This window comes from Labrus bergylta, chromosome 21 (assembly GCF_963930695.1).
Source record: "Labrus bergylta chromosome 21, fLabBer1.1, whole genome shotgun sequence".
Classification (NCBI taxonomy): Eukaryota; Metazoa; Chordata; class Actinopteri; order Labriformes; family Labridae; genus Labrus; species Labrus bergylta.
In genome coordinates this window covers 15,766,014-15,785,182 of record NC_089215.1, presented here as the reverse complement: position 1 = coordinate 15,785,182, position 19,169 = coordinate 15,766,014, and the positions used below count along the sequence as shown (strand labels likewise).

Below are 19,169 nucleotides of genomic sequence, written 5' to 3'. Positions count from 1 at the left end.
CATCACCAACATTTCACTGCACACATCAAAAGACCAGAGCCTCCTCAGGAAAAAGAGTCAGCTCTGTCCGTGTTCACAGTCCAGTCAAGTTTATTGTCCAGATACACACTTAAGTATTTATAGATTTGCACCACCTCAGTGACTTCCCCTCTGATGTTAACTGGCTTAAAGGGGGACTTGGACCTGCGAAAGTCCAAAACCATCTCCTTCGTTTTTGCAGTGTTAAGCAGGAGGCCATGAAAACTAGAAGCTACAGTCCTCCAAGGTTCAAGGCACTTTTTGGTACCTGTCTCCCCACATCTTCTGTCCCTCTACATCTGTCCAGTGAAAGAAAATACCCCCCATTATAATGTAAAATAAATGGATGATTGTTCAGCATGTTTAAAACTGTCTTGTCAGACACCTTTCATGATTTTGAAGGTCAAAACCAGAAACTGTATTTAGTATCACTTTGTTTCAGAACTGTAATGACCTCATTAACATCCATTTTTTCCTCTTGCAGTGCCAGTGGACTGATCTGTTATTTATTAAATAATTCAAGAAAAAGAACAACATCAAAAAGGACTCATTATGTTCCCTTCAGCCGTTGTTGTAGTTAAGTAAGCATGGAAAGAAACAAGCTAGCAAGCATAAAGAGGCTGGAGATATGGTGAACCTTTTATCTAATTAACATTAGCATGTTAGCATGGTCATTTCGAACATGTTAGCATGCAGATAATAGCATTTAGCTCAAAGCATTTGTGTTCCTTTGCTCAAAATCCAGAGAATCACTGACTCTGAGAAAAAGTCATTTTTTGTATCAAGATTTTGCCTCACATATGTCGGCTTCAGTCTTTGGCTCCGCCAAATGATGCAAATCTATCAACTGAAGCTACACCACCACCACAGCAGCTCAGTCAGTGTGAACATTGTTTTAAAAATATCTGAATGTCAAACTTAGGGTGACATGAGCAGCAGAAATAAGCCACACAGGAAGAAGCCCCTCCTCAGCTATGCTTCAGTTCAGTGTTCAGACAGTCAACATGGAGGTCGGCGGCCTCCGCATCAAACTCTGTGAGTACGTTTGGTTAAACTAAATGATGTTCTCGTTAAAGGTTAGGATGGTGATAAATAACAATCTCTGAGACCCTTCAGTGGTTTAATGCAGAGGAAGCTATTGGTGCTAGGATAGGCTTTCAGGTTTCAGAATATTTAAACAAAGTTCAGGACTTGAAAGATAAAACTTTAAAAGTCAAACATCAAAGGCAGCTTTAGGAGCTGTAAGAATAGAATCAGTACAATATACGACTGTTAAACACGTCTCAGTGATTTGGAGCTCTTCTCTTTTGTTATTTCAGTGGTCCACATCTTATTCCTGCTGTGTGCACATGTTCAGGACGTTGGTAAGTACCAAGTTGTTGCTTGGCTGTATTTTAACTTCCTTTGGTAATTTCTGGTGAAATAAGAGAACTCGTCTCTTTGATTTGTTTCAGATTCACTGATTCTCCGTCCTGAACCAAACATGCTGCAGTTCTTTGAATATGAGTCTCTGATCTTTCATTGTGAGGGCTCTTCCGGCTCGACTGGACTGAAAATTGTACATCGGTCCAAAGGGGAAGTACAGACATGTGAAACTCCAGTGACATCAACAAGGTCATCCTGCTCCATTAAAAATCTTTATTTAGAGGACAATGGACAATACTGGTGTGAGTCTGGAGATAGGAAGACAAGCGACGTCATCGATATCACTGTTACTGGTATGTTTGCATTAAGACGAGCTCTTTACATGAACTCATCTTTGTTTGATATAAAATATGAACCCTATGTTGTTCAGCTGGTCCTGTGATCCTGGAGAGTCCCATCAGTGTGGTGAAGGGAGAGGATGTGACTCTGCGCTGCAGAAACAAGACGACCTCACCCAACCTCTCAGCTGATTTCTACAAAGATGGACGCCTTATCGGAAGAAGCTCTACAGAAAACATGACAATCCACGGCGTTACCAAATGTGATGAAGGACACTACAAGTGTACCATCTCTGGAGGAGGAGAATCAGCTGAGAGTCGGATGGCTGTTGAAGGTGAGATACATTAGTGTTTACAAATCAAATGTAAACATACATGAGATATAAATCTGTGTTGAAACTGAAGCAGAGTATATTTATTGATTTGAAAAAGGACAGTGTACATTAATCAACATTCAGATGGATGTAAATGTACTTCTATGTGGGATGGGTCTTTTAAATGACCTGACACGAAAAAAATATATTTATTCATTCATTCATTCATGGACCCAAGTTAGCCCAAAGGCTAATTTTTGGCTCACATCATCTTCAACTCTTTGTAGGTGACAATGATTCAAGAGTTTTAAGAAATTTGAATTGTGCTAGAAATCAATGAGCTCTTAGAAGCTCTCATTTAAAGATGAACTGCAAACATTACATTAATATTAAAAGTTGAAATTTACAGGTTTCAAATCATTTTATTTTTCTTGTCATCTGTCAACCCATCCTAACCTAAAATCCTCTTTCATTTTTAATTTAATCATTCTAGAACCCAACGAGATGGCCTTCCCATGGAAAGTTATCATCGTTTTATTGGTTCTGCTGGTGCTGGTTGGACTTCTTCATCTCGCCAAAGGTTATTGGAACAGAGGTACAAACACATTTCACTAACGAGAGGCACTTATAGCGATTGATGAGTCACAGTTCCCTTGGAACATTTGCACTTGAAGTGATCTTAGAAGTCATTTTGTTGAATGTATTTAATGGAGGAATGGGCCAGTTAATAACAGTGAGGTCTTAAACACAGCTAATGTATTCTTACAACACCTGAAATCAGTAGAGTCAAACCCTGATGATGCAAACATCCGGCACAGAACTTATTATATGAATGGTTGGTTGTAACCACCTTTTTAATTCATAACTGTATTTGACAAATATCTTCTGGAAATAAAGCAAGAACAAAACAAGACCACTGCAAGTCTTTAGACCAGGAAGTGGCTTTATTGTTTTATCATGTCTAAGTCTCTTCCTGGTTCTCTGTTGATAGTGTTTTTTTTATTTAATGCCCTGCAGTGTTGCTGTACTTGTCCACACTGGCACCTCAATCAGGCACAACTGAGGTTCAAACAGGTAAGAACAGGTATCATTAGGATGTTCAGGTCAACTTGTGCTTCATTCAAAGGAGTGATTAGTTAAAAAGGGTTAGCCTGCTTGTTTTAACCAGGATAATCTGATCAAATATCCTTTGAAGTGTGAAAAGGGAGCAATTAAAAGTGTTCTGTTTCCAGAGATGTTTATTTAGATGTTTTAGTCAGTGGTTGACGTTCCTTTGATCCATGGGGACTCGAGTAGTTAAACAGGTTTCATTCTTTTGGGGAGAGTCGTTGGGGGTCAGGCATAGCCAGTCTTGCTTATGTCACCATTCAAAGTTTGGCTCACAAACGTACACATTACAGAGCTCTTGGCCCAAGCAATATGAAAAGATGACAGAATAGAGGGGTGGAAATTAAAGGTACAGAGCACAATCTGTATTTATTTTTATTTAACCTTTATTTAACCAGGAAAAAGTCTCATTGAGATTAAAAATCTCTTCTACAAGAGCATCCTGGCCAAGACAGGCAGCAGCATAATTACAGGGGTTAGGGGTTCAGACATGAAACACTTAACAACAATTTACATAACAGGATTCACAAAATGAAACATTGATCAAAATCTGTCATAAGTCATCAGCAGCAAAGCTATCAAAAAGGGCAATATGAGTTAATTAAAACATCTACAGTCAGATATTTCTGCCTCCAGATCATTAAGAAGACCTTTAAAAACATTCAATGAAACCAGCTCCCGAAGATTTAAAGTATCTTGCAACCGATTCCAAGAAGAGGGAGCAGCTTACTTACGTCCTTTTACCAGCTCAGTACAAGGATGGTAACTTCCTGTATGTAGCTCTGTAGGTAGGATGGAAGCAGGCAGAGAATACCCTTATAAATAAAAAATATTCCAGTGGTTTAGTCTACATTCAGACAAGGCAGATCAACCAACCAGAGCATAAGAGGAGCACTGGTGAGTAAGGGCTTTAAAACTGGTGATAAACCTCAGCGGCCCAAGTCAGCTGGAGTGTTAACATTTATGAGAAAATCTGGACCTGGATTGGGTTTCACAGTCCTTCATAACAAAATCACAAAGACAGTTTATGGAAATGGTCAAATCGTCTTGGAAAGCTATTACACTGATGAGACGGGACATGATCACAATGTCAGAGGAAAAGAGATGTAGGGGTCATGATTTAACCAGCGCACAGCCAGATGCACACGTTCCCCGGTATGTTGCGTAAGTGCTCGTGGGGGCTTCGTCCTGTGCCGTACAAAATTAACAAACACAGTACAGTGAAGAGCAACAGAATTTAATGTTTCTTTCCCATATGAAACAGCATAAACCAGTTAGAGCAACAGATATTTGGTTCACACAGCCTATAGTCCCAAATCACAGCGTGGTGGGCGGATTCAAAGTTTACCGTTATTTCACAGACAAAACGGGTATCACTCAGTCATACACAATAAATGACACACAGACGCTCTGACAGGTAAAGATGTGCTGCCATCTTGGATGTGCTGCTACAGCTAGAAGGCAACACACAATAGGGTTATTTGCAGATGATGTCTGTCTTACTAAATTAATGAGATTGTTAGAATCCTATCACTATTTTTCCGGATACAAACTAAACACTGCAAAAACACAGGTGTTGTCTATAAATTACCCATACAACAGACATATAATTTCAGATGGAACACAAAATCACTCCAATATCTAGGAGTGATCCTCCACTCCAATTTGGGTTAGGGTAAGACGAGACAAGACGCCTCATAGCCCATTTCTAATGAACAGAATGATCCATGCATGCGCCGAACCGTGGCTCTGGAACCGAATGGTTCGTATTTTTGTCCGTCCGTTCCATCCCTAATGTCTATATATTTGTAATGTACTGTATCATTGTGGATTCTTATCACGTGTTTTTATTTTCAGTCTCTGTTGAGGCCGGTCGAGAGGCAGCAGATGCAAACCAAGCGATGTACGCTGTGGTTTTGAAAAACAGGACAAAGAAAGGTACCTCACCTGACAGTTTATTCTGTAACAGTTCATTTCACGTTTAAGATTGTCTTTCCTATGTCTTGATATTAAACTCTTTTTCTCTTGAACCTGGGTTAGTTTAACAACATTAAATGAGGCCTTCACAAGTCCGTATCTGAAGGCCATCTGTTTTAGCATAATGGTAAAGTTCTTCACTGGGAAATAGAAACAAGTTATCATGTTTCTCTAGAGTAAAAGCCTGAGAGTTAAAGTATTTTCTGATAAATTCTAAAGAGAAGTAAAAGTACATTCAAACACTGAGAATATTCAGTAAATAGCACTTTGTAAACCCTTGCTATACACATAAAGTTATTATTATTGATTATTAAAACTTAAAAAGTAAATTTTACAAGCTTGACCATGTTGTGTATTTAATGCTGTTAACAGACATAGAACAGGGTATCATCTGCATTTTGATGAATGATAAATTACACACGAGAGGAAGCAGGAAGGAAAAGCTAAAAGTCAAATAGGATTTAAACCTGAGCCATGGAGAACCCAAAACAACAGGATAGCAAAAGATAAGACAGGTTAAAGCAAAGAATTCTTTTCATTTCATTAAAAATAATTAAATACTTAAATATAAATACTAAATAGAAAATGTGCTAAATAAGGTGAAATGTTACAAGCTTAAAGAGCATATTGCAGGTTAAATTTGTATGTAAATTAACACTAAACATTGTCTGATAAAGGCTGTAGAATATGTCAATGTTTGATTTGATGTGTTATACAACACAAAAGGGCAAAAAATTTGAGGAGAAAGTGGCCGTTTTCAGTATAGCTGTTTAGAACGCTCTTTTTTTCAACATCGCGTCATATGACGTAGCATGGGGGACTCGGGTTCTCTGACTCTGCTTTGATCCAATGTGCAGTAGGTGGTAGTGAGTGAGAGCGGGCATTTCTGTCGTGTTTATTGTGTTTCTTCCATTTTATTACATTTAATTTGACCAGTCATTAAGATGGTTAAATATTGTTTAAACACTGTTTCCCTAATAGGAAGAAACATGGAGTTAGCTTTCATGCCTGGATTCGCTTTGTGCAGTTGAAGAGATGAGACTTTATTTCTGCATCTGTGATCTGTCACAAAAAACGCGGTAGTCTGTGATGCTCATTTTCGGTAGAAAGGTTATGTGCCATGATGGAGTTCAGGATGGGATACCGAAGCCAGGTATTAGTGAGCACAGCTGAAGAGAAATGGGAAATGTTGGGAGGAGAGAGTGGGGGAATGACATGCAGCAAAGCGCTGAGGTCAGGTTTAAACCCACAGAAATTGGGAGGAGGACTATAGCCTCCGTACATGGGGCGCATGACATAACAAGTAGGCCATCCGGCGCCACATAAGTCAGGGTTTTTAATGGAATTGGACAGCTTTGATTGTCAGCAGAAGTTTCCAGACAACCAGCTGATACTGTAGGAAGCTATCTTTGTCCTTGTTTTACAGCCTTTAAAGAGATAAACTTGTGTCATCAATTGGCATAGCCTCGTACTGATGGATTTGATTGAAGCATCCAAGGGAACAACCATATATTCAATGCAAGCCTTGATTTCACTGTGTTAACATCTTGCTATAGGGTATAAACTGAACAATCCTTGAAATTGTCTTTGCTTTCAGTTGAGGCTGAATCGTCAACTCCAGCCTTTTACTCCACTTTGGCTGATCCTGGTGACACTCAACAACTAGGTGAGACTTATGGTAATAAAAACTTAAACTAAATGGTACCTGATGTTCAAAATAAGTGTTGTAGTTAGTATTTTGGCAACACTGTGGGATAATTCAACCTATACTGAAAACAGAGCCAGGAGTATCCGCAATCACGACGGGGACAGTTCGCTCAGCTGGCACCAGCCAACCTTTGACCCAGGAACCCTGCTATTCTATGATCCATTAGGTAAGACTCAGGGCATTACTGAAATTCACACCATGTAGGATGGACAACGGCAGTTAGAACATTACCCATATTTACAGCATTCAACCGTTAATGTCATTGGACGTTGATGTTCAACCAAATCAATCAATCAATCAATCTTTATATTTATAGGGTCAACTCATAACAAGTGTTATCTCGAGACACTTTACTAAAACAGGTAAAAGACCTTGCTCTTTGTTTTTTTTAATATTACAACAGAGCAGGTAAAAATACCATACTCATTGTTATGTTACAAAAGAGCAGGTAAAAAGACCATACTCATTGTTATGTTACAAAAAGAGCAGGTAAAAATACCATACTCATTGTTATGTTACAAAAGAGCAGGTAAAAAGACCATACTCATTGTTATGTTACAAAAAGCAGGTAAAAGACCTTACTTATTGCTATATTACAAAGACCCGGCCTATCAATCATGAGCACTTTAGCAAAGCAGCAAAAGTTACAGTGGTAAGAAGAAACTGCCTTATTAAAAGGCAGAAATCTTCGGCTGGATCCAAGGCTAATGACGAAACAGCCTTCACAGGCCTAGACTGCACCGGGCTTGGAAAGGGATAGAGGTGGGATATGATGCAGGAAGAGGGATAGGGAACAGTGGGGAGGTGAGGGGGTTGTTGTTCAGGCAAGCCGTCTATCAACGATCCCGAGGAGCCTAAGAGAGCTCCGATGCTCCCAGGAAAATAGTGATGTGTCGTTCGTGAACGATTCATTCAAAACGAACGAATCATCTGGGTGACAGAACTGCACTGAATCACTTACTGAAAAGAGTCGTTCATTTCTCAACTTCAGTTGCGCTCTCCTCTCTCCCGTCTCGTGTCTCTCTCTCTAGACCGTAAGAGTCGCTCAAAGCCCGCCCTCCCTCTCCCTTCCATGTCCGTGATACGTACTGAACCAACAGGACGGAGTCGGTCGGGAGCTCTGTGTCTCTAAAGCCCGCCCTTACTTCTCCCTCTCATTTCTCGAAAATTGAGGAAGTAGCAAATATATTATTTAACATTTAGGTGTCGCAAAAATTTATGTGCTTTTTATAGCTGCTGTCAGTTTGCAAAAGGCTTTTATATCCAACTTAATTTCACTCAGCTGACTGTTTTAACATCCACAAACGATCGTGTTTCAGTCAGTACAGTGTGTGTGTGACTGAGGCTGGTGACTCGCAGTCTCGCTCGTTCACGTTCAGTCAGTGTTTCGTTCACTTAACGTACTGACTGAGAGGAAGAGAGTGGCTCGGAGGCGGAGCTCCCGTTCAGTATGTTCAGTGAACGAAACACTGACTAATTGTTATTAAAATATTTAGTGCCGTGCTTCCTCAACTTCGAGAGAATTGAGACCCAGGGTTCTTGTTCATTGTACTAGTATGTTGTTCAGTGTATGAATCATTAACTATTTTTTTATTTATTTATGGCTGTGTCTGATTAAAATGGTTTAAAATAAGCTGCAAAGTCAGTGAAGTAGCTGTCATTTTTCTCTGATGTGCAGACGTGGACTCCACTGCGCGTCTCTTTTTCTCTCGCTCTCTCTCTCTCTCTCTCGTCCGCCTGTTTGTAAACTGAGCACGCTTCTTAATAACATAAAGCGTGCATGTGTTGTATTAAGACGTTATGTACAAGAGGTAATCGTGCTTAGGCACGGATAGTCCTGTGTAGTGTGACCGCGGGCCGGGCCGGCCAGCGTGGGAATGGCGCAGCGGGGGGGTGCAATCGTGCTTGGGTACAGCACGGTACAGATGACCAGTGTGATCGCACCCTGACTGATGCTCAGTGAGTGATTCGTTCACTGAACGGGAGCACCGAGTCTCTCTCTACGAGTCTCTCTTTCCCTTTCAGTCAGTGAGTGAGTGATTCATTCACTGAACGTACTGAACAAGAGCTCCGCCTCCGAGTCACTCTCTTTCTCTCAGTCAGTCAGTCAGTCAGTGATTGGTGTACTGAACGTACTGAACAGAACGGTCGGGGAAAATATATGTGATTGTTTTAGCAGCTTTCAGTTTGCAAACTGTAGCTTTATCCAACTAAATTCTCAGCTCATTGGCTTATTATTCACCACCGGCTATTCTCAATACGATCGCTAGCAGAACTAAACGTTCGGCCGTGTTTCATCTTATTAAATTCTGATTCACAGGCAGAGCTGCAGAGAAGTACTGAACGATTCGGTGAACAAATCTTTTGAACGAATCACTTTACTGAACTGATTCTACTTATTCAGTACACTGAAAAGAACTGCTTTTCCCATCACTACAGGAAAATATGTGGTTAGTGACTGAGATTTACAGATAGAAAATGAGAGAGAGGGAGAGGTAAGAGCTGAAGGTGCCAGTTCCCCCGGTAGTCTACACCTATAGCAGCATAAAATAGTAGCCGGTCTACACCAGCACCAGCCCTTACTATAAGATTTAGCAAAAAGGAAAGTTTTAAGTCTATTCTGTCTGCCTCCCGTACCCCGGCTAGAAGATGATTCCAGAGGAGAGGAGCCTGATAACTGAAGGCTTTACTTCCCATAGAACATTTAGAGACTGTATGTACCATGAGCAGGCCTGATAACTAAAGGCTCTACCTCCCATAGTACATTTTGAGACTGTAGGTACCAGGAGCAGACCTGATAACTGAAGGCTCTACCTCCCATAGTACATTTAGAGACTGTAGGTACCACGAGCAGGCCTGATAACTGAAGGCTCTACCTCCCATAGTACATTTTGAGACTGTAGGTACCAGGAGCAGGCCTGATAACTAAAGGCTCTACCTCCCATAGTACATTTTGAGACTGTAGGTACCAGGAGCAGGCCTGATAACTGAAGGCTCTACCTCCCATAGTACATTTTGAGACTGTAGGTACCAGGAGCAGGCCTGATAACTGAAGGCTCTACCTCCCATAGTACATTTTGAGACTGTAGGTACCAGGAGCAGGCCTGATAACTAAAGGCTCTACCTCCCATAGTACATTTTGAGACTGTAGGTACCAGGAGCAGGCCTGATAACTGAAGGCTCTACCTCCCATAGTACATTTAGAGACTGTAGGTACCACGAGCAGGCCTGCATTGTGGGAGCGTAATGTTCTTGTAGGATAGTATGGCACTTTTAGCTCTTTAAGATAAGATGGTGCCTGACCATTTAGAGCTTTGTAAGAGAGAAGAAGGATTTTAAATTATATTCTAGATTTTATAGGGAGCCAGTGCAGTGAAGCCAATATAGGAGTAATGTGGTCCCTTTTCCTATTTCTAGTCAGTACACGAGTTGTAGCGTTCTGGACTAGTTGAAGAGTCTTTAGAGACTTACTAGATCACCCCAATAAAAGATAATTACAGTAATCCAACCTGGAGGCAACAAATGCATGAACTAGTTTTTCTGCATCGTTTTGCGACAGAATATTCCTGATCTTAGATATATTACGAAGGTGAAAATAGGCTGTCCTTGAAATTTGTTTTATGTGCGAGTTAAGGGACATATTAGGATCAAATAGAACTCCTAGATTCCTAACAGTGGTGCTAGAGGCCAGGCTGATGTCACCTGCAGTTTTCTGGGAGTTTGTTCCAGATATAAGGAGCATAGAAACTGAACGCTGCTTCTCCATGTTTGGTTCTGATTCTGGGGACAGAGAGCAGACCTGTCCCAGATGACCTGAGCAGTCTGGATGGTTCGTAATTAATCAGGAGGTCACTAATGTATTTTGGCCCTAAACCTTTAAGCGCTTTATAAAACAACAGCAGGATTTTAAAATCTATTCTCTGACAGACTGGGAGCTAGTGTAAGGACCTCAGAACTGGACTGATGTGATCCATTTTCTTGGTTTTGGTGAGGACTCTAGCAGCAGTGTTCTGGATCAGCTGCAGTTGTCTGACTGATTTTTTAGGCAGACCTGTAAAGACACTGTTGCAGTAATCAAAACGACTGACGATAAAAGCATGGACGCAAGTTTTTCCAGGTCCTGCTGGGACATAAGTCCTCTAATTCTTGATATGTTCTTCAGGTGATAGTAGGCTGACTTTGTAATTGTCTTAATGTGGCTTTTAAAATTGAGGTCTGAGTCCATCACTATGTCCAGATTTCTTGCTGAAGTCTTACTGACTGAAGCTGATTGCTGACTCTTAGTCGCTCCTCCTTTGCTCCAAAAACAACAACCTCAGTTTTGTCTTTGTTTAGCTGGAGAAAATTTTTGCCCAACAATTATTGACTTGTCTAGATTGTTCTTTTTTAATAGTGGCTTGATGACTGCTGTTTTCAGGGCCTGTGGGAAGACACCTGAGAGAAGAGACAGGTTTACAATTTGTAACAGATCTGGAGCCATGACTTGGGAAACTTTTTTGAAAAAACTTGTTTGCAGAATGTCAAGACAGCAGGAGGAGGAATTTAATTGTTGTATAATATCCTCCAGGTTTTTAAGGTTGATTTTATTAAATTGTGTCATGGTGCTTTAGTTGGTTTTAAATGGACACAGCACATATCCTGATCCTGATGATGAGTTACTGACAGTTTGTCTAATTTTCTGGATTTTTTCAGTAAAGAAGGTGGAAGATGTATTACAGGCCTGGTAGAATGAAATTCAGATACTATTGACACAGGAGGTTTTGTTAGCCTGTCGACAGTAGTAAACAGGGCACAAGCATTATTATTGTTTCTGGTGATGATGTCAGAGAAGAAAGATTGCCTTGCATTCCTCAGTTGTGAATTATAAATCTGAAGTCTCTCTTTGTAGATGTCATAATCAATCTGGAGATTAGTTTTACGCCACCTGCGTTCAGCTTTTCAACAATCTCTTTTTCCGTTTCTTACCAGTGTCGAATTTCTCCATGGAGATTTTTTCTTGCCAGAGACAACCTTCACCTTAGTGGGAGCAATGGAATCAATAACATTTGTGATTTTAGAATTGAAGTTATCTATCAACTCACTGACTGAGCCCCAGGAAAGGGCAGCTGTGGGAGAGAAAACCTGGTTAAATATTTCACTGGTGTTTTCAGTGATACACCGTTTTGTGATCACTTTTGTCTGAATACTTTTGTACACTGACATAGTACTCTCAAATAAAACACAGGAGTGATCAGAGAGGGCAACATCTGAAACAACAACCTTAGAGATGTCCAAGCCCTTGGAGATGATGAAGTCCAGACTGTGCCCTCTGTTGTGTGTGGGCTCTGTCACGTGCTGAGTCAACCCAAAGCGATCAAGAGTGTGAAACAGATCTTTAGTCCCTCTGTCCTGGGGGTTATCAACATGGATGTTAAAATCACCAACAATAATAATACAGTCAAAGTCAATACAGATCACAGACAGCAGTTCAGTGAAATTATCGAAAAAGTTTGCACAGTATTTAGGTGGCCTGTAAATATTTAGGAACATGGCTCTGGGGGTGGACTGAAGGGTCACATATTCAAAAGAAGCAAAACTTCCAAAAGATAATTGCTTACATTGGAAGGAATCATTAAACAAAACTGCAACTCCTCCTCCTCTCTTATGCACTCTAGCCTCGCTTACAAAACTGAAGTTGGGAGGGGTTGACTCGATAAGAACAGCTGCACTGTTATTTTGATCTAACCAAGTTTCAGTTAAAAATATAAAATCAAGCTTGTGCTCAATAATAAAATCATTGATTAAAAATGATTTCCCTGCCAGTGATCTAATGTTTAGTAAGAGCCAGCTTTAGGGTAGGCAGCTCGAGTGTGACGTAGAGCCTTCATGTATTTATTATGACTATCCTGCCAAAATAAACAAGATTCTACCATTTTGGTGGAGTGCCATATTCTTTCAAATTTACGCAACGTTTGTTTTAGAGTACCACTTAAGGCAGCATTTCCTGAATGCTTTGGTTCAAACTTTTACTCTCATGAGAGTCCACTGGGGAGTCTTTGGAGAGGACGCTGGCGTTGGCTGTTCGCCTCTTCTCCACCAGAAAACCTACATATTACCTGGTCTTGGTATGGAATTTGATCTGCTCATGTTGTAGAAAGTTTTAGCACTTATACACTTTGAGCCTTTTTTGCACGGTTTATACTGACCTGACGGTGGCTTTCCTACCCACTGTCATCTTTTCAACACCGGCAAACTGCGGGTCAATCTTCTGCTGTCGGTAGACCTCAACCCGGACCTTCCAGTCTCTGTTTAGAGCTACTTCTGTGAGGTTTCTCCCGAACACCCTCACAGCTGTTTCCCGGTGCTGATAGGCTCGCTATCTCGGACCGCTACCTCCACTACCAGCTAGCCGTGAGATACCTGCCCTCCAGTCAATGAGCGGCTGTCGGCTACGCGCTGACTCCAGGCTAACACTACCGGCAACCGTCATGATGTTGAAACAACTGTTGACACTCAATAACTGGACCACTCCAACATGCATCACAGCCATTAAACAACTTGGACTTCTGCGTCGGCCCCGTTACATCAACCGAAGCTCCCGTCGAAAGTTTGTTTACTTCAAGCCCGGTCACTTTATTTCACCATCTGGTCCTCAGCCGAGTGCACCTTCGCACGTCTGCCACATCATCAGTATGCTGCCGTCCCTGGAACAAGTAGCACTGGAAACTCTGCGAGATCACCACACTTCAAGCAGCACAGAAAACGTGGAGTGGACTCCCGTCTTCTTCGGCCTCTACAACGTTTCTCCCCTTCCTTGGCAGTCAAAATAGAGCTTTTTAATGCACATTTCAAATAAATCATCCTTTATTCAAAACCACATTTCAGAGGGCATTGACTTTATGTGCCTAACTGAAACTTGGCACCAGTCAGGCGTCTTCTCTGCCCTAAATGAAGTCTGTCCTCCTGGTTACAGCTACCTTGAGAAAGCCTGCAGCTCTGGATTTCGGGGTGGCTGTGTAGCTGTCTTTTTTTCGAAATTCATTTGAACTGTCCCCCCCTGCCCCTGCCTGAGCTGTCCCCATTTGAATGCCTTGCATTTAAATGTAAACCCCCTTTCACCATGACAATTCTTCTCATTTACCAGCCACTCAAACCAAACACAGCCTTCATCTCAGAGATGCATGACCTTCTCTCTTCACTCTGCACAACCTCTGCCAACATTATAATACTATCCAGATATAAATATCCACGTCGACAACCCCTTCTGCCACCCTGCAGCTGAGCAGCTGGACTGTCTCAATTTAACTCAACATGTTGATGTCCCCACTCACACCAGGGGGCACACGCTTGATCTTGTCCTCACTCACTCTGCACCCATTAGAAACATATTACCGTATGATTTGGGTGTGTCTGACCACAAGGCTGTCTCAATGGAGCTGCCTTTCCAGTCTGCTCTCACCAAACCCAAGCGCCAGATTCACTTCAGAAATATAAAAAACATCAACCCAGATTCACTAACAATGGACCTTCAACATCTCTCCTCTGCTAACTTTTCATCAACCAGTGAAGCATTGGACTTCTACAACAAATCCCTGAACAGTCTCCTGGATCTCCAAGCCCCTGTCAAAACCAGAACAGTCTCGTTCCCACGCTCAGCCCCCTGGTACACCTCCGAGCTGCGGAAAAGTAAGGCGACTGGTCGTGTCCTTGAACGGCGTTTCAGGACTCACTGCATAGGCTAGCCTATCGAGAACACCAAAAAGCCTACTCAAAGTCCCTCAGAAATGCCCGGTCACAGTTCTACTCAAATATAATAAACAACTGGCAACTCAAAGCATAAACCATCTCTCAAATCCACAAACTCCCTCCCTCTCAGACACCACAGTTGAGCGGTGCAATGATTTCACAAGCCACAGCCAGGGATCACCCAGCCTTTCTGTTGCCTCTCTGCAATTACGAAACGAGAGACTGAGGAGATCATCAAAAAAATGAAACCTTCCAACAGCCCTGGTCAAATCTAACATCTGCTATAAGTCCCCTCATCACCAAAGTCATAAATCACTCCCTACAGGCTGGCCATGTTCCATCTGCCTTGAAAACTGTTGTCATATCACCACTTCTCAAAAAACCCACCCTTAACCCAGACGTCTTTGCCAACTACAGGCCCATTTCCAACCTTCTGTTTATTTCCAAAGTGCTGGAAAAAGCAGTTGCCACTCAACTTCACGACCATCTACAATACAACAAACTGTTTGAGAAATTTCAGTCTTGTTTCCGCTCTGCCCACAGTACAAAAACAGCTCTGGTCAGGGTCACAAATGACATGCTGATGGCAGCTGACGCTGGCTCTCCATCTCTCCTCGTTCTCCTCGACCTGACAACAGCATTTGACATCGTCGATCACAACATCCTCCTCATCCGCCTTCACTCTACCATCGGTCTTTCTGACTCTGCCCTAGACTGGTTCCGTTCATAATTCTCTGGAAGAATCGAGCATGCTTCCCTAGGAAACAAAAAATCCCGGACTCACCTTATCACCTGCGGTGTCCCCCAAGGATCAGTCTTCAGCCCCACCCTGTTCTACATGCTACCCCTTGGCAGCGTCATCAGCTGACACTCAAATCTACCTAAAAATTAATCAAACCCCCTCTGCACCCCTGCTATCATCGATGCTGACCACCTGCCTGGAGGATATAGAGGCGTGGATGATGCACAGCTTTCTCAAATTGGACAGCTCCAAAACAGAAGCAATTCTACTGGGCACCCCACATGAGATCAGGTCATGCCCCATAACCACCAACACCTTTTCTGGCCAAGTCATCCACCTCTCTCCAACTGTCACAAATCTCAGCATCAAAATGGACCCTCAACTGAACTTTGAAGCCCTCATTAAACATCTGCACAAAAACTCATTCAACCACCTCAGAAACATTGCCAAACTCCGTCCCAAACTCTCCCTGCCAAATGCTGAGAAACTCGTCCTCCTCCAGGCTGGACTACTGCAACACACTCCTCATCGGGATCCCTAGCAAGAGCCACCAGAAGCTTCAATATGCTCAGAACATGATCCTCCACAAGATCTCCACACCATGGGAGACCGGGTCTTCTGCTGTACTGCTGTCTGTGGAACACTCTCCCCAAGCAGCTGAGGGCACAGTCTGCGGACACTTTTAAAAGGGCTCTAAAAACCCACCTTTTTAACAAAGCCTTCTGCTTGTGCTTTTAGTTCCCTTAGTTGCTTGGTTGATGAAATTTGTTTTTATTTCTATTTTTTTTTTTCTGTAGCACTTGGACATTTTTTTTGCTAAAATGTAAAGTGCGTTATAAATTAAATGTATTATTATTATTATTATTATTATTATTATTATTATTATTATTATTATTATTACGCTTCTCAGAATGATACGACTTGTATTTCATATCAATGAGCGAATCTTCATACTTCATTTTTTGGATCAACAACCAATAAAAATATGTTCAGTCACCCAAGTGTACTATGTTTATAGTGTACTATAAACTCAAGAAACATTGACTGTGTACCAGTGGTTCTTCACTGGCATGGTTTTGGGACCCACCACCAGCCCTAAATGACCAGCCGCGACCCAAATTGGTGGAAATTTTCAACTGCTCAAATTATTTAATGAACAAGTATGCCAAAGTATGTACAAAGTATGCCAATTTAAAAACAACCAAACAATGATTTAATGGTCAACCAAAATAACCAGCAGGTGGCAGCTCTGAAGAGCAAAAAAATATATATCTTTCTCTAACTTTCAATTTAACTGTAGCTGGGATAACCCTACATCAGTAGATACAAAGTAAACACCCTTGAATTAATGAAGATTAACACAGAGATTTGTTTGTCAGATTGTTAAAAAATATTATACCCTCTCCCTTGCATGGACACATTTAATGTGTTCAACAGTTCGTAACACATTAGTAAGGTATGCAACTTGCGCAAGCCACACACTTTCGCTAAACAGGTCAGCAAGTGGTGAGTTGTTCTCGGAAAGAAAGGCTCCGATTTCTGTCCTTAGTTTATAGAAACGTGAGAGTACCTTTCCACTCGAAACAAGCGTACTTCAACATGAAACAACACCTGCACATGGTCCCTGCCCAGGTCTTGGCACAGTTTTTGAAAGTTCTTTGCGCTCCGTTTGATGTAGTTCATCACTTTTATGGCATCTTTCAATGTTTCATGAAGCACTGGTACCATGTCCTTTAGTACAAGGGCCTCTCTGTGCAAAAAACTGTGGTTCCAAGTTGCATCTGGTGCCTTTTCAAGTACTCTTCACCACCCCAAGTGTTTTCCATTCATGGAGGCAGCACCATCATTAGTGACACCGACGTACATAAACCAGCTAAGGCCCACTGAACTCAAATACAAGTCCACAGAGCTAAAAATATCCTCTGCAGTTGTAGTTGTAAAGAGCTATTTTGCAAAGACATTGCTCCTGCAAGTCCCCCACACACATGCCTCTCATAAATGAGTAAAACTGCGTTGTTTGTTATGTCCGTAGATTTGTCTATTTACTTGCTTTAATGCTGAGGTGATCTGGCACTACTACCACCGGTCACCTAGCCACCATCATCGGACTGTGTTGTCCCCACAACCACCGCTATCCTCATACATGCACGGCCTGCTCCGACCTCCACCTCAGCAGAAAGGAAGTGTGGACAACAGGAACATGAGGAATACAAAGGAGAAATCCTTCTTTCATATGCTCTTTTGTAAAGCGTCTCGAGATAACACTTTATGTATTGGTGCTATACAATTAATGATTGATTGATTAATGAAAGTTGTCGTCTGATGTTTGAGGTCATCCAACATGTCTTCAATGCGCCTACTAACAGTATGATTCGAAAGTGGTAAGGTTTTCAGTTTATTTGCTGCAGATTGATCCAACTCATCTCTGATCATGTCCATGGCTGCAGGTAAGATAAGGTTGTCTGTAATAGTGGGAGGCTTCTTGGACTTAGCAATACAATGTGCTACCTGGAAATATGCATGGAGGGCCTTCTCTTGCTCATACACAGAGAAGCGAGGCACTTTTGTGATGTACTCAGAACCTGGAGACGTCATTGAAGTAGTCAACTGTTTTCTCTTTGTAAGTGTGAGTGTTTTGTTTCTAAATGATGTTTCAGTTGTGGCGGCTTCATGCTTTCATGTGCCGGCATTTTTCTACACAACAAATTGAGGTTTTTGTCCACAATGTAAGAAAATCCAGATTTCATGTACTCAATGTCATTCTTGCATTTCACCATGACAAATTAGCAACAGGGTAATAAGAAAACAAAAAGTTTGCAGCTCTTCTTCGATGTTGTGTAATGGCCGTCATTAACTACCATAAGTGCACATTAGTGCTACCTAATGTGTTGGAGTGGGAATTCTCTGATCTACCGCTGCAAAAGACCCTTCACATTAAAAGCGATTGCACATTTAGACCTTTTTTTATGGGAAACGGCCACTGAAAACGGCTCTGCGACCGACTTTTGGGTCGGGACCCATCAGTTGAGAATCACTGCTGTAAACACTAGAGCACACACATATGCCAAAGCAATGATATCATGTTGTTAGCTTAAAAATACAGTTAATGCAAGTTTTGGTTCTGAATCAGAGTATTCTTACTGCTCAACATCAATCTCTTGTCTTGTGTTTCTGATATTTACAGCTTGCAAAAGCTCGGGTGACAGACAGTATCACCATCGTCTTCCCTCCGTCTCTGTCAGGACCAGGAGGTGGTAAACATGACACAAAGGAAAGAAGAACCTGCATAAATCAGGAACATCGGTGAATGTGTGTTTATGCAATCAGTCACATGCAGGACGCTCCAAATCTCTTTATTCTCTGTAAATATACTTTCTATCTCTGTAAAGCTACATAAGGAATGACGAGGAGACAGAAGAAGGAGCTGGATTGTCTCTGAGGCTTTGTGCCTGTAAGAACATCAGACTGAAAGTGTAATGGAGGGAACGCTTTCAGCAAATCTTTATTCTAAATGAACTGTTCTTTCTTCTCTCATGCAAAATTAAAAGCTTCAAGCATTGACAAAGTTGTCTGTGTTATGTGTCATTTATCAATCAGAGATTTTCTGAAGGTGTGGAAGCTGTTTTTGAGAGTTTTAATCAGCATCAAAACCATCCTCACATCTTAATCCATTCAGAACAAAGAGAAATGTACAAGAGAATTTCAGTTTTGACTTTTAGTCGGACCATTATTCACTGAAGAAAATTCAAATCTTTGTTTCAAGACATACTGTGTTTGTGTTTAACTCAAAACATCCTGACTCCCTGCTCATCATTCTGGGGGATTTTAATAGAGCAAATCTGTTCCCCGGTAGTCTTTTTTTTTGTTTTACATAG

General features: G+C 41.6%; 1 protein-coding gene across 2 annotated transcripts; it reads left to right on the top strand.

Annotated features, from left to right (window-relative positions):
- The first annotated feature begins 929 nt into the window (after positions 1–929).
- On the top strand, positions 930–18,859 carry LOC109996275 (low affinity immunoglobulin gamma Fc region receptor III-A-like). Of its 2 annotated transcripts, XM_065950071.1 has the most exons (10): positions 930–1,053; positions 1,338–1,382; positions 1,473–1,736; positions 1,814–2,056; positions 2,529–2,630; positions 3,053–3,109; positions 5,000–5,080; positions 6,717–6,785; positions 6,899–6,993; positions 18,479–18,859. In XM_065950071.1, exons 1-9 carry the CDS (start codon positions 993–995, stop codon positions 6,991–6,993), a joined length of 1,017 nt encoding a protein of 338 aa, XP_065806143.1. In that variant the 5' UTR covers positions 930–992; the 3' UTR covers positions 18,479–18,859. The 2 variants fall into 2 exon arrangements, with proteins under 2 accessions (XP_065806143.1, XP_065806144.1); XM_065950072.1 differs by lacking the exon at positions 6,899–6,993.
- Positions 18,860–19,169: the final 310 nt, after the last annotated feature.